A 16,282-nucleotide genomic window follows, 5' to 3' on the forward strand; every position below is an offset into this window, starting at 1 on the left:
CGTCTTGGGTGTATTTTTTGTTTGCCAGAGTCTCTTCCTCTCTAACCTATAGAAGAAGGAAAAATAGGATCTAAGGGTAGATAGTTCTATAGCTAAATAATTCCTTTTCTGAATTGTTTAGGAGAGCTGGCCTGGTTTAAACCAGTTATTAGCCGGCATTCACCCAGTTGCCCTCCCACCCTGAACAGCTGTGCTGCGTGTAAGGCAGCCCAGGGAGGGTTTCACCCCCTTGACCTCTCTCCTGCCTGTGGTCCTTGTGCAAAGCAGAGCAAGCAGCTGGTGAGAGTTAAGTTTGTGTTGATTCAGACCATCTCAGTGTGAGTGCAATCCTGAGATCAGTTTTCAGAAACTAAAAACATTTTATGTTGCTTTAGTAATAAATTTGTTGGTTTGCTTTTTCACATGGGAGAAGGAAAGGAGAGGATAAGGACAGGGTGGGTACAACAAATAGGCTCACATGGACGAATTGTGTGGCTCCCACTGGCCAGTGTTGGGTTGCTTCAAAATTTTTTGAACATTTTAGGTGATTGGGTTGTTGCATGCTGGCCTCCATACCATATTCACCTCCTGCTCCTTACACTTGGTGCTTATGTCTAATCTAAAGGAGAATCATGCTCTTATAAGAGCAGAAAAAGAAGAGAAATTAGGCCGGGCACAGTGGCTCGTGCCTGTACTCCCAGCACTTTGGGAGGCTGAGGTGGGAGGATTGCTTGAGGCCAGGAGTTCGAGACCAGCCTGGGCAACATAGGGAGACCCAATCTCTACAAAAAAATTTTAAAAATTAGCCAGGCGTGCCTGTGGTCCCAGCTACTTGGGAGGTTGAGGTGGGAAGATCCCTTGAGCTTGGGAGGTTGAGGCTGCAGTGAGCCATGATCACACCTGCACTCCAGCCTGGGCGACAGAGCCAGACCCTGTCTCAAAAAAAATAAAGTAGAAATGCCATATTTCCACGCAGACTCTTGCTTCTGCAGAACTTGGCTTGTTACATCTTAAAATCCTACACTTAGAGTTGGGTAAATTTGTATGCCTCTAACTTTCTTGTAGAGAAAAGAAAAAGACATCTTTAATATGCATTCACCTTGAACTTGGGACCTCGAGGGGGACCGGCTTTTCACCAGGAATAAACAGAAGCCATACACAAGACTGAGGGTTTTCGTGCCGGACTTCTCTTTTCTTTCCACAGTTACAGGAGTTTTCTTTAGGGAGTTTTTGTCAAAGCTAGATTTTCCAGTTCTGTTTCCTAAAATGCAAATAGATCATGGATTTCCTTTTTTCATTATTGCAGTGCTGTCATCTGCCATACCTTAGTTTCATTTGTGCCAAATGAGGGGAGTTGTGGCTCCTCTTCATTGTCCAATTGTTGCTGAGTCACGCCAGGTGGGCATTTAAGAGTCCTGCCTTACAGCCTGAAACTCCAGCCGCCCAGCGCAGGCGGCACATAGGAGCTGAGTTTTTCCATTGGCTGATTGGTTCATTCCAGCGGAGACTGACATTCACCTGCTACAGTCCTGCCTCTGGAATAGCCTGGCACTGCCATATATCAGTATATAAAAGAGAGTCTTCAAACTCTTGCCTCCTGTACCACCCAAAAATAATTTTGAAAACAGCATATCCCCTTGCACATTTTGTACATCTGCTTTATTATTTTTATTTTATTTTATTTTAAGACAGTCTCTCTCTGTTGCCCAGGCTAGAGTGCAGTGGCGCAATCTTGGCTCACTGCAACCTCCGCCTCCCGGATTCAAGGGATTCTCCTGCCTCAACCTCCCAAGTAGCTAGGATCACCACGCCCGGCTAATTTTTGTAATTTTAGTAGAGACGGGGTTTCACCATGTTGGCGGGGTTGGTCTCCCAACTCCTGACCTCAGGTGATCCACCCACCTCGGCCTCCAAAGTGCTGGGATTACAGGTGTGAGACACCGCGCCCAGCCTGTACATCTGCTTTAAATGTTTTTGTTTGAGGCCAGGCGCAGTGGCTCAGCCTGTAATCCCAGCATTTTGGGAGGCTGAGGTGGGCGGATCATAAGGTCAGGAGTTCAAGACCAGCCTGGCCAACATGGTGAAACTCCATCTCTACTAAAAAATACAAAAATTAGCTGGGCATGGTGGCGGGCACCTGTAGTCCCAGCTACTCAGGAGCCTGAGGCAGAAGAATCGCTTGAACCCGGGAGGTGGAGGTTGCCGTGAGCCGAGATAGTGCCATTGCACTCCAGCCTAGGTGACAGAGTGAGACTCCATCTCAAAAAAAAAAGTGTTTTTTTGTTGGTTTTGGTTTGGGTTCTGGTTTTGGCCAAAATCTTAGAGCTGCATATTTGACTCATTTAATTTATGGAAAAGGCCTTAAATATGACCATATTGGCTGTGCCAGTCCTCATCAAATCAATCAGCCTAATCATTCTTTCTGTCAAATAAAATCTCGCTTCATCTGTTAACTTTCTAAAAAGTGTTAATACTCTTCCCTCTCATGGCTTCTGAGTGTTAATATTTCTTTTTTTTTCCTTTTTTCTTTTTTTTTTTTTTTTTTTTTGAGATGAAGTCTTGCTCTGTCGCCCAGGCTGGAGTGCAGTGGTGCGATCTCTGCTCACTGCAAGCTCCGCCTCCCGGGCTCATGCCATTCTCCTGCCTCAGCATCCCGAGTAGCTGGGACTACAGGCACCCAACACCACGCCCGGCTAATTTTTTATTTTTGTATTTTTAGTAAAGATGGGGTTTCACCATGTTAGCCAGGATGGCCTCGATCTCCTGACCTTGTGATCCGCCTGCCTCAGCCTCCCAAAGTGCTGGGATTACAGGCGTGAGCCACCGTGCCCGGCTGAGTGTTAATATTTCTAAGATAGGTACTAGGCAGTTAAGGAGGTGATGAAACTTGGAGATTGCCATGGAGTCGGTCAGTCCTGAGAACTCACTTTCTACGTTGTTCTTCTACGACTCCTTTGGGAATCTCCAATTGTCTTTGTGTGTGGTGCTCCAGGCGCCTTTATACTCCGGGCATTTTATCAGGGTAATTTGGAGTGAGTCAAGTGCCCATGATTCGACTCACTACTTCCCTCTAGAGGTGTATTCCATTACTATTCTCTGAAAAGTACCGATTCTAAGCCCCACTAACCGACTGAATGGACCTCAGTGGGCTAAGGGCATTCCAAGTAAACGCGAAAAACTAATTCAGGCCATGATGGGAAGGGAGGGACATGCCTAATTATACCCTCCTCTCTGCAATTCAGGCACAACCGACCAGCATTAACATTAAAACAGATTTTTTTTTTTTTTTAATACAGTCTCACTCTGTTGCCCAGGCTGGAGTGCAGTGGCGCGATCTCGGCTCACTGCAACCTCTGCCTCCTGGGTTCAAGCGATTCTCCTGCTTCAGCCTCCCCAGTAGCTAGGATTACAGGTGCCCACCTCAGCCTCCCAAAGTGCTGGGATTACAGGCTTGAGCCACCGCGCCTGGCCTGACACTCCCTTTTGTTGATTCCAGGTCTTTAGATAATAACTCTTTCAACCCCAATTTCCAATCAGAAAATCTTTGAACTCACCTATGATCTGGAAGCCTCCGCCTTCAAGTTGTCCCACCTTACCGGGCTGAACCAATGTACACCTTACATGTATTGACTGATGTCTTCTTGTAACTTCTGTCCCCCTAAAATGTATAAATCAACCTGTCACCCAGCCACCTTGGGCTCATGTTCTCAGGACCTCCTGGGGCTGTATCATGGGCCTTGGTCACTTATATTTGGCTCACAATAAACCTCTTTAAATATTTTACAGAATTCGATTCTTTTCATTGACACCATCAGCCTCTATTGTCTAGATTCTTAGAACAGTGGTTATTTCTGCAGGTATTAACCTCCTCTTAACCAGGTTCTATTGATGTTTATAAGCTACTTTTACAAGAGGGTTACACTTGGCAGTCTATCCCTCGATATGGGTGATTCATCCTACCCAAGAAAGCTAGATGTGAAAGGAAAGAAATGTACTGTATTAACCTACAAGGAAATCAAAGACGCAAGATAAATGTTTAAAAAAATATATATTGGGCTGGGCACAGTGGCTCACATCTGTAATCCCAGCATTTTGGGAGGCCAAGGTGGGAGGATCACTTGAGGTCAGGAGTTCAAGACCATCCTGGCCAACATGGTGAAACCCCCATCTCTACTAAAAATATAAAAATTAGCTGGGTGTGGTGGCGGACGCCTGTAGTCCCAGCTACTCGGGAGGCTGAGGCAGGCGAATCACTTGAAGCCAGGAGGCGGAGGTTGCAGTGAACCAAGATCACACCACTGCACTCCAGCCTGGGCAACAGGAGCAAAACTCCGTCTCAAAAAAGAAAAGAACTGGAACAGGTGTGGTGGCTTACATCTGTAATCCAAGGCGAGGAGGCCAAGATGGGAGGATCACTTGAGCCCAGGAGTTCAAGACCAGCCTGGGCAACATAGCAAGACCCTATCTTTGCATATATGCAATATATATATTTAAATACATATAGGCAAGGTATGCAATTGAACACATTTCCATTGATTCCTGTCTTAGGTGCTGGTCTAGGGAAGTTTAAGATAAATAAGGCATGATCGCTAACACCTAGTTTATTATTTTTTTCTTCTGCTTGCTTTGCGTTTAATTTGTTCTTTTCTGATCTCTTAAGGTAGAAGCTGAAGTCACTGATTTTGAGACCTTTCTTTTCTAATATAGGTATTTCCTTCTAAGTACTGCTGCGGCTGCATCCTACAAATTTTAATACATTGTGCTTTCTCACCATTCAAAATGCTTTCTAATTTCCTTTTTGATTTCTTCTTTGACATATCACGTGAATCATTTACAGTTGTATTATTTAATTTCCAAATATTTAGGTATTTTCCAAATATCTTTTTTTTTTTTAAGAGACTGGATTTTGCTATGTTGCCCAGGCTGGTCTTGAACTCCTGGCCTCAAGCGATCCTCCCACCTCAGCCTCCCTAGTAGCAGGAACTACAGGTGCGTACCTGTCATTTTTTTCCAATTTAATTCCACTGTGGTCAAAGTACATACTTTGTATGAGTTGACTTGTTTTATGGGTGGAATATGTTCTGAGTGCCCTTGAAAAGAATGTGTATTCTGCTGTTGTTGGGTGGAGTATTTTGTAAATGTCAGTGTGGTCAAGTTGGGTGTTTGTTTTTTTTGTTATTGTTGTTTTTTTAGACAAGATCTCACTCTGTTGCCCAGGCTAGAATGTGTGGTGTGATCATATCTCACTGCAACCTTGAACTTGTGGGCTCAAGCAATCCTCCTGCCTTACCCTCCCGAGTACCTAGGACTACAGGTGTGAGCCGCTATACTCGGCTAATTTTTTTTTTTTTTTTTTTTTTTTTTTGAGACGGAGTTTTGCCCTTGTTGCCCAGGCTGGAGTGGAGTGCAATGGCGCGATCTCAGCTCACCGCAACCTCCACCTCCCAGGTTCAAGCAATTCTTCTGCCTCAGCCTCCGGAGTAGCTGGGATTATAGGCATGCACCACCACACCCGGCTAATTTTGTATTTTTAGTAGAGACAGGGTTTCTCCATGTTGGTCAGGCTGGTCTCTAACTCCCGACCTCATGTGATCCGCCCGCCTCCACCTCCCAAAGTGCTGGGATTACAGGCGTGAGCCACTGCGCCTGGCCACTTGGCTAATTTTTGTATATTTTCTAGAGACAGGGTCTTACTTTGTTTCCCAGGCTGCTCTGAAACTCCTGACTTCAAGCAATCCTCCCACCTCAGCCTCCCAAAGTGCTGGGACTACAGGTGAGAGCTACCATACCTGGCCTAGTTTTAGAATCTTAAACAGTATACTTTGATTTGTATCCTCCCAGCCTTTGAGCTGTGGTCCTCATGCATTTTACTGTTACACACATTATAAACCCACAGTGTATTGTTTTATTTTTGCTTTAAATAGTCACTTATCTTTTAAAGATACTTAAATAGGCTGGGAGCAGTGACTCATGCCTGTAATCCCAACACTTTGGGAGGCCGAGGTGGGTGGATCATCTGAGGTCAGGAGTTCAAGACCAGCCTGGCCAACATGGTGAAACCCCATCTCTACTAAAAATATAAAAATTAGCTGGGTGTGGTGGCGGATGCCTGTAATCCCAGCTGCTTGGGAGTCTGAGGCAGGAGAATTGCTTGAACCCGGGAGGCAGAGGTTACAGTGAGCTGGGATCGCACTATTGCAGCCAGCCTTAGCCTCCCAAAGTGCTGGGATTACAGGCGTGAGCCACCACGCCCGGCCCCCAGTCATTCTTTTATTTTATTTTATTTTATTTTTTGAGACAGAGTCTCACTCTGTCGCCCAGTCTGGAGTGCAGTACGGTGAAGCAGTCTCGGCTCACTGCAACCTCCGCCTTCTGGGTTCAAGCAATTCTCCTGCCTCAGCCTCCTGAGTAGTTGGAACTACAAGCATGAGCCACCACGCCTGGCCAGTTTTTGTATTTTGGGTAGAGATGGGGTTTCACCATGTTGGCCAGGATGGTCTCGATCTCCTGACCTCGTGATCCACCCGCCTCGGCTTCCCGAAGTGCTGGGATTACAGGCATGAGCCACCATGCCTGGCCGGAACCCAGTTATTCTTATCTGTATGTAATGGGTCTTGTTTTCTCTGTCTGCTTTTAAGATTTCCTCTTTATCACTGGTGTTCCGAAATTTAGTTGTGATGTGCCAGAGTTAGTTTTTTCGATGTTTCTTGTGCTTAGGGTTTGTTGAGCATCTTAGATTTGTAGATCTGTAGCTTTTAATAAATTTGGAGAAATATTTGGCCATTATTTCTTTAAATTATTTTTTCAGCCCCCTCCTTCATGGACTCCAGCTATGGGTGTTAACCTGTTTGGGTCATCCCACCGCTCACCAGTGCTCTGTTTGTTTCCTCTGTGTTTTATTTTAGGAAGTTTCTATTGCTGTGTCTTCAAGTTTATTAATATTTTCTTCTGCAGTGTCTGATCTGTTAAAACCATTTTTCATCTGAGACACTGTAGTTTTTACCTAGAGTTTGAGGTGGGGCTTTTTAATCTGCGGAGTCTCTACTTGACACACTTGATCTTTCCTTTACTTTCTTGTGCATAGGAAGTACAATTATGATAATTTTGAATGTCCCTGTGTACTAAGTCTATCATACATGTCATTTCTGCTCAGTCTCTATTGATTTCTGTCCTCATTATGGGTCATCTTTTCCTGCTTCTTTGTAGTTCCTATTCATTTTTTACTGGATTTTACCCTCTTGGGTGCTGGTTGTTAGTGTATTCCTATGAATATTCTTGAGCTTTATCTTGGAGTAGTTTGACGCTTGCAGGGCTTGCTTTGTTGGGCGGAACAAGGACAGCATTTACCCTAGGGCTGGCTTTGCCTCACTGTAGAGGCAAAACCCTCTGAGCACTCTTTCTGAACCTCCCTGTATTCTGAGGTTTTCCACTCTGGCTGACGGGAACGGGAACTATTCCTAGCCCGTGATCCTTTGGGATGGTTCTTTCCCCATGCTCAGGTAGGTTCCTCCCACCCATGCACTGTGACTCCCTGGGGACCCTTGGGGGAGCTCACTCTCTGCAGATCTCTCCTCTCCAGCGCTCTGTCTGGCACACTCTAGCTGCCCTGGCCTGGCCTCCCCAGCCTCCCAGCCCCATCTCTTGAACATCAGGAGGCTGCTGGGTTCCACCTGGCTTCTCTGCTCTGCACCTAGACTGGAAGCTCCATGCAGGAAGCTGGGACAATGGGAGGTGCTCCCGGCTTCATTTGTATACATTGTATACATTTCTCAGGAATCAGTGTCCTTAGCCTGTTGTCCAGTGACTGGGAAAGATTGTTTTCTGTTTTATCTGCACTTGTAGTTATAGGCAGGAAGGTGACTTGGTCCCTGTTAATCCCATCTCTGCTAGAAGCCCTTGAACTCATAACTCAGTTCTGTGGTAGGAGGAAGTGCATTAAATTAAAAAGTGGTAATCTACTAAATAAGGGATTTCTCTTATGTGTGTAGATGGGAGGCCAAAACATCACTATCTCCTCCATCTGGCCAGACTTTCTGTGCCTAAAAACAGGGTTCACATTCATTAAAGGATTTATTTATTTATTTTTGAGACAGGGTCTCACTCTGTCAACCAGGCTGCAGTCTCCACTTCCCAGGCTCAGGTGATTCTCCCACCTCGGCCTCCCGTGTAGCTGGGACTACAGGTGCGCACCACCATGCCCCGCTAATTTTTGATTTTTTTGTAGAGACAGAATCACATTATGTTGGCCATGCTGGTCTCAAACTCTGGGCTCAAAAGACCTGCCTTGGCCTCCCAAAAGTGCTGGGATTACAGACGTGAACCACCACTCCTGGCCAAAGGATTTTTATTTTCTTACGGTTTTTGGCTGTGGACTGGCTCTTCTTTAGTATTAAAATGACCTAGTTGCATGACTCACGATCATTTTGTAGATAATAATAATAAAATAGCTAATAGCTCCGTGGACTGTCCTAAGAGCTTTATATATTCTCTAATTTAGTCTTTAACCAAATCTATGAAGTACTAACTCCATTTTGCACATAAGGATAGTGAAGCACAGAGAGCTGAAGTATCTTAGCCAAGATTACACAGCTAATAAGTGATGGCCAGGATTGGAATTTGGGGTCTGGCTCCAGAGACTGTGCATTTAATCAACATGCAAAACTGCTTCTGGACAAGTTCTGTTTATCTAGTGAGAGGGCAACAGATACAGGCTCCTTCAGCTTTCAGAACAAGCCTTAGGACCCCATCTCAACCATCTTACTTTCTCTCCAGATTGTCTTCTTTTTTTTTTTTTTTTTTTTTTTTGAGACAGGGTCTCACTCTCACCCAGGCTGGACTGCAGTGGCACGGTGATGGCTCCCTGCAGGCTTGACCACCCGTGCTCAAGTGATCCTCCCACCTCTCAGCCTCCTGAGTAGCTGGGACTACAGCACGCACCACGATGCCTGGCTATATTTTTTTACTTTTTGTAGAGGCAGGTTTCTCCACATTGCCCAGGCTGGTCTCAGACTCGTGGGCTCAGGCAGTCGGCCCACCTCCATCTCCCAAAGTACTGGAATTACAGGTGTGAGCCACTGCGCTCGGCCTTCTTTTTCAATGATTGTTTTATTTACATGTGTACGTGTGTATGCCTGGGTCATACATGCTTATGGTTCAGTTTCGCAAGATATAAGAGGATGTTTGGTGAAAACACGTCTCTCATCTGCCTTTCTCCTCTCAAAGCCCCAAGTGTCCTCCCTGCCCCACACCCTCTCTTCAATTTGATTGTCTTTCCAGAGGCCGTCTTCACAAATAAAAGCTAGGAATAAATAGCAGCACACAATCCCCTTTCTTCTGTACTTTGTCTTTTAACAAGTTGGGGTTTTTTGTTTTTTGTTTTTGAGATGGAATTTCGCTCTTGTCGCCCAGGCTGGAGTGCAATGGTGCGATCCTGGCTCACTGCAACCTGTGCCTCCTGGGTTCAAGTGATTCTCCTGCCTCAGCCTCCCAAGTAGCTGGGATTACAGGTGCCTGCCACCATGCCCGGCTAATTTTTCTATTTTCAGTAGAGACGGGGTTTCTTCATGTTGGCCAGGCTGGTCTTGAACTGTGCCTGCCTTGGCCTCCCAAAGTGCTGGGATTATAGGCATGAGCCACTACATCCGGCCTTGTGTTTGTATTTTTTAAATAATGGTTGTGGGGCCATGCATGGTGGCTCACGCCTATAATCCCAGCACTTTGGGAGGCCAGGGTGGGTGGATCACTTGAGGTCAGGAGTTTGAGACCAGCCTGGCCAACATGGTGAAACCTTGTCTCTACTAAAAATACAAACATCAGCCAGGCATGGTGGCAGGTGCCTGTAATCCCAGGTACTTGGGAGGCTGAGGCAGGAGAATTCGCTTGAACCTGGGAGGTGGAGGTTGTGTTGAGCCAAGAGCAACCCACTGCACTCCAGCCTGGATGACAGAGCGAGACTCCATCTCAATCAATCAATCAATCAATAAAGGTTGTGAACACTATCAGAGGGTCACCTCAGTGAGGAATGACAGTAGCCAGTGCATTTATCTGTTAGTAAACTAAGAAACAAATGACCAAAGATTAATTCCTTTTTATTTATGACCTTTTACTCAGTTCAGTCTACAGACTTAATCTGTGCCTGGTCCTAGGGGTAGAAAGGTCTGTGACTTGGTCCCTGCCCCCAGGCAGCTCATCTTCTGGAGGGAGACGCAGCAGAAGTAGCTGCTGTGATATGGCGTGTGCTCTGCTGGAGAAAACTAGATCTTGAAACAAGGAAAAATGTTTCTAGAATGCTCTTAGGACATGCTGCCGAGGACTCTTGATGGCGTTGCACTTGATGGTGAGTGCCTTCTGGAAGCAACCCGGGTGGAGGGCAGGGAGTTACTTTTGCTAAGGAGCCAGCTCAGAGTGGATTCTGTAAGCTGAGCCTCATCTGGAGCTTGAGTCCGCACCTCCCTGCAGAATTGCCGGGCTTCATGCAGGCAATCAGCTGCCTGTGATTGGAGGGCTGGTGCTGGTAGGGATAATGAACTTGGTAGTGTCGGCAGAGGTGATTGGCCGGGCTCTGCTGCAGTGAGAATGCAGACTGGATGCTCGGGTCCTCGGCTTGGGTGATGAGCGAGGACAGCTGAATAACTGGGAGCTCGAAGTTGCTTGCTGCCTCCGGGAGTGGTCTGCTTGGCTGTTGCGTTTTCTTTTTTTTTTTTTTTTTTAAAAAAAAAAAGCCAAACGTTTGCTCACCATCACCTGCAGAAGTGAGTTTTTATTGAAGAAGCTCCAGCTGCTTTCTCCTTATTGCCGGCAGCCCGGCAAGGCTCCCTTAGAGTGAGCTACTTCTCAGGCTGGGCACGACAGCAGTGCTAGCACATTTGAAAAAGCAGGAAACCGCCCCTGCATGCAGAGCTTCCAGCCTGAGAACTCCCAGGCCAGTCCTCCCAGCAGCTGTGTAGCCAGAGAGCCTTGGTATCGTGGTCACATCCCTCAAAAGTGAACAGTCACCATCGGAGGCGTTTGGAGGAGACCGTGATGTTGCAGATGCTGTGGCATTTCCTAGCTAGCTTTTTCCCCAGGGCTGGGTGCCAAGGCTCCAGAGAGGGGGACGATCATGAAGTCAGAGGCACCCCAGCCCCTGCCCGGAGAGACCAGATGGCAAGCTTTTTGGGGAAACAGGACGGAAGGGCTGAGGCCACGGATAAAAGACCCACCATTTTGCTGGTGGTTGGACCTGCAGAGCAGTTTCCTAAGGTAATGTTGGCCTCAAGAGGACCTCCTAGTTTAGGGCCTGGTCTGGGATCATTTTCCTGGGGAAAAAACGAGTGTGGGGAGGAAGGGAGAACTCACAATGTTAGTTCGGGGTTCAGGGAGAAGTGGTGGGCAATGAGGAAGCCCACAATTCAATCTCAAATCTTTCTGTGGCCCCTGTGAAAGCTGCATCACCCACTGCAAGCACCCCAGTGTGGCTGTTGAGGGAAGGAAGGTTGCGATAGATTTGCCTTAGGATTTGTTAGTTTGGCTGAAGAAAGCCATTTGAAAGTGAGGGGCAGACTGAAAGTGTGCCTTAGCTTATCTGAACAGCTCAGGAAGGGCGAAGCTAAAGGGGCGAGAGAGTGCGCCTCAACCGTGGAACCCAGTTGCTTGGAGCTGTGGGGGTGGTCTTGGCATCCTGAAGGTTACAGTCCCCTTGCCTGGGTCTGACCCATCTCTCCTTTGGGTCTGGGAGGAAGAGTGAAGGCATGAGACTGGGTCCGAGGAGAGGCTGGAGTCATGAGGTGCAGAGGCTGGTGTCCCTCTGGAAATGACTGTGGCCGCTGCGGGTCTGCCAACTGCAGGGTCTTTCATCCCTCCTGAGCCCACAGCGTGAGTTACCGTCCTCACAAGAGCCAAGGTAAGTGGTAGTATCCCCATTTCGTAGATGAAGAAACTGAGGTGCAGAACGGTTACATTATTTGCCCAGGGTTAAACAACTAAAGAGAGGTGGAGCTGAGATTTCACCCCCAAATCCTTGTCCTGTGCTGCCTTGTTTTCCCCTTAGGAAAGTAGTTTTTAAGGAGACTAATGGAGTGCTCCGTATTAGAAAGGAAATTGCCATTTGGCTCAGATTTGTCCTCCCTGCTGTAGGAGTGACCTTGTTCACCTCCTGAGCTTTGGTTATTTTGAATCTTTTTACTCAGGATGAAAATCAGAGAAGAAAAGGAGATTCTGCCCTGTTTGGCACATTGTAGATACCACAGAAATGTTAAGATGAATTGCTACATTTAAGAAATAAAAGTTCATTTTGCCTTTGCCACTAGGGACTTTTGATGTAATAACACTTGCAGTCATGTGGGCACTGGGGAGAAGTCTTCGTCTTTGATGGGTTCCTTCTGAGCAAAGCAGCGGGTCTCTCAGAGTCTGTTATGCCTGAGATGTGCGTGCTTAATATGCAAAGAGAGGGTGTCACTTTGTACCTTTTGATTGTTTTAGACAAGATCGGAATGGCTGTGGCACTAGCTTTGTGAGGAACTTTTATCTATAGACCTGCTTGCCTTATTACTACCTCGAATGGCCGGCTGCCTTTTAAAATCACCTATTTTTGTCTTTAGCAGTTAACTGCTCTATTTTTCAGCATCATACAATACCCCCTTGCCAGCTCTTCCCCCAGGGGCTGCCTCAGGATAGGACTGTCTGTTCAGAACAGCTTAGTTCCTGGCCTGAAGAATCAAGAGACCCACACCTTTTACTGGCTGATCCCCAAAAGAGAGACAGTTCAGCTGGCTGCAAATAGCGGGGAGCCCCAAGTGGGATATGGAGCAGCTGGTTGGGCTTGAAGCCAGAGAGAAAGCACATCTGGGAAGCATAGACTCTCAAAGCAGATAGACCAAGAACTGGAGTAACAGGAACATGGATGCAGCCTGCATCCTTTTCCAGAACAGTGCTCCGTAGGTGTTTGGGGTTTGTGATCACTGGCTGATTGGGGCTGGCCTCACCAAATCACAAAAAGGACCTCCAGAATGTTTTGGAAACATTTTTGAAAAGTTCACCTTAGGCCAGGCGCAGTGGCTCATGCCTGTAATCCCAGCACTTTGGGAGTCCGAGGTGGACGGATCACAAGGTCAGAAGTTCGAGACCAGCCTGGCCAATATGGTGAAACCCCGTCTCTACTAAAAATACAAAAATTAGCTGGACGTGGTGGCGCGCGCCTGTAGTCCCAGCTACTCGGGAGGCTGAGACAGGAGAATCGCTTGAATCCAGGAGGCGGAGGTTGCAGTGAGCCAAGATTGTGCCGCTGCACTCCAGCCTGGGTGACAGAGCAAGACTCTGTTTAAAAGAAAAAAAGAAAAGTTCACTTTGGTTCTTGGGCTTCTCAGTGTCCCAGAAGCACTACTTTGTTTTGCTCTCACTTCCCCTGTTTAAATATGTCTGCTAGTGAGTCAGGTTCCTGCAAGCTTTTATTCTAGGAACTGTTCCAGTTTTTCCCTTTATCTTTGTCTTACAGTTAATCTTCAGTTGGAGAAGAAAGCCATTACTCTGGAGTGGGAGGTGCCCTCAGCGGCATTCAAGCTTTCAAATCCTGAGGGGCTGTCTTCTCGGAAGCACAGAGAATTTTGCTCATTGTGTGTGTAACTGCCAAGTGTAGGCAGGTTTCATTGGAAACCAGCTACACTAGGCTGTCATGGCAACCTGATCATCAAATGACACTGTGGCCACAGCCGCCAATGAGGTTTGAGAGCCTTAAGGGTGGGTGGGGCTTGAGCGGCCGGATGCTGGCAAAGCTTCCTCATATTAATATTTCTGGCTCAGTCTGAGTCATTGCAGAGGAGGGGAGAGGAACTTTATGACCTAATGCTACACTCCCGGAGGCACTGTACCTGCCCTGTTCTTATTCATGGTATTCCGGCCTTTACCTGAAGCACCTGCTTTCTTCTGGCATGTAACATAGTGGTAGAACAAGGAAAGCTTTTGGTGGCATTGGCAGATTTGCTGTGAGAAGATGCTCAGGAGAGGAACTGCTACTTTATAGATTAATTGCAGTCTGATGCCACTGAATCCTAAGGGACCTAGTGTTGCTGTCACTGTTTCCAAATACTAGTCATAGGAATGGACATTGGAGGAGCTGAAACAGATGAGGGTCTGTGTCACAAAGTCAGAATAATAAAGAACAGAGAGGCATCGCACACAGTGCGTGTTGTGCCCAGATCTTGGAATGTCAAGAAGGCCGGTGTGAAGCATCAGGGCTGAAACCTGAGGCCTGCTTTAGTTCCTCCATAATCTAGTTCTCATAGAGGCATTCAGAAGCTGTGACACAAATACTGCTTTTGGTTGTATGTAGCTAGGGCTCAACTTGCTCAAGTTACACCTTTCCCACACACCTGCCGCCTTCCAGTATGAGGTATCACCTACTGTCATTCCCAGTGTCTAGCTTACCGGCATCCTTTGGGAACTGAATACTAAAATCTGTTTTGGGTGCTGTTTGAAGTGGATGTTGTAACAAGAACCCTGGGTGCAAGGCCCTGCCCTGCCCTTGACAGGCTTTGGGAATTGGGCAAATCAGGTCACCTCTCCCAGGCCTGTTTGCTCAACTCGGAGATTAAGGGATGATCCCAGAGCCCCTCTGGGCCCCCACAGTCTGCAGTTCCAGGAATAGAGCAGTTGTCCTGGACACTAGCACCTAGAGATGGGCTTATTTGGGTAGAACTCTCCATTTTTATATGAACATGGAGTCCTGAGTTACCTGTGAAACTCAGTAGGATGGATGATTTAAATAAGCAAACGCCAATTGAAGTTTATCCAATGAAGACGTTCCATGAGACTCAGTCACGGCAGTAAATAAGTTAGAACCCTTTTAAAAATTAGCCGGGTGTGCTGGTGGGCACCTGTAGTCCCAGCTACTCTGGAGGCTGGGGCAGGAGAATCGCTTGAACCCAGGAGGTGGAGGTTGTAGTGAGCCGAGATCGCGCCACTGCACTCCAGCCTGGGCGACAGAGCAAGACTCCATCTTAGGAAAGACAAAAAAAAAAGAATACAGGTTTCACTTTTATTTGGTATCATTTTCAAATCTCTTCTCAGATTTCTTTTGTTAAATACATTATAAAACTCAATGGTACAGTAATATGTGCCATAATTATTTTTAAAATATACTTTAATAGGAAATGAAATCTCCAATTGAACTTATTTAGTCAAAATATTTGCTTTTTTATATTAGAATGACTGCAGTCATCACTAAAATGAGATATTCAACAGATCTGTATAATTTAGTTTCAGAAGCAAACAGTAATTTAACAAAGGAAGACCAGCATTTTTTTTAATAGGGCAACATCTCATTTTATAAAGTAGAGTGAGCATTCCTAAAGACCAGCATTTTAAGGTTCAGCTTTTATTTATAAATGTGAACCTCCTTTAAAATAAAATAATAGAGGCTAGGCGCAGTGGCTTATACCTGTAATCCTAGCACTTTGGGAGGCCGAAGCAGGCAGATCACTTGAGGCCAGGAGTTGGAGACCAGCCTGGCCAACATGGTAAAACCTAGTCTCTTCTAAAAATACAAAAATCAGCCAGGCATGGTGGTGGGCGCCTGTAATCTCAACTACTTAGGAGGCTGAGGCACAAGAATCGCTTGAACCTGGGAGGCAGAGGTTGCAGTAAGCCGAGATCGTGCCACTGCACTCCAGCCTGGGTGACAGAGTGAGAGTCTGTCTCAAAAATAATAATAATAATGATACATTATCTTGTTCATTTGCGTATAATGCCCTGACAACTCTATTTGCAGATGCTCAGAAAAATAGGCCTTCATCAAGCATGGTTATGAGTTTGTTTCTTGGGATCTTAGAGGCCCCCTGAGCTAATTCACTCATTTGGAAGCTGTTCATGAAGCACCTTATTTGATCAAGGCAGGAGGTTAGTTCCAGACAAGGAGGTCCAAGGGTTTGAAGCAAGAGCCTTCTACCTTCAAGGACCCTGGTGGTAGAGATAAGATGCGTGTTAAAATAGCCCAAGGCAGAACATTCTGGATTGGGCAGCTTAAGAGATAGCTGAGTGTCATGGATTTAGCGGAGGCTGAGCAGGAATCTGCCTGGATAATCCAGTGCCACCTCATAGGATCCGTCACTAGGGTAGCCCAAGACCTGTTCTCACAGACTCGTTATCAGATCTCTGTTAGAAGGGCCCAAATGTCATATCACTTGTCATAATCTCTGTTTCATAATGTTGTGTGTAAGTATCAACATCTTGTAAGACCCTCTTTACGAGTTAACAACAAGCTTTTTAGTGCATTAAGAAGTCCTTTTACTTCTGTGATCCCCAAGTAATAACTATCCATTTTTATCCATCC

General features: G+C 46.4%; 1 protein-coding gene across 8 annotated transcripts in view; it reads left to right on the plus strand.

The window, feature by feature from the left end:
* The window catches only part of SLC25A25 (solute carrier family 25 member 25), a 41,004-nt gene that overhangs the window by 12,654 nt on the left and 12,068 nt on the right, over positions 1 to 16,282 (plus strand). For 2 of the 8 annotated variants that reach the window (XM_054521114.2, XM_063714467.1), the window contains exon 1: positions 10,349 to 11,220. The exons of 4 other annotated variants lie outside the window; for them this stretch is intronic. In XM_054521114.2, the coding sequence (XP_054377089.1) occupies positions 11,002 to 11,220 (219 nt within the window). In that variant the 5' untranslated portion in view covers positions 10,349 to 11,001. Of the gene's footprint in view, positions 1 to 10,256; positions 10,316 to 10,348; positions 11,221 to 16,282 lie in introns of those variants that run through there. 2 more of the 8 variants (XM_054521117.2, XM_003777460.5) reach the window with 2 other exon arrangements.

The sequence above is a fragment of the Pongo abelii genome, chromosome 13, assembly GCF_028885655.2.
Source record: "Pongo abelii isolate AG06213 chromosome 13, NHGRI_mPonAbe1-v2.0_pri, whole genome shotgun sequence".
Taxonomy (NCBI): Eukaryota; Metazoa; Chordata; class Mammalia; order Primates; family Hominidae; genus Pongo; species Pongo abelii.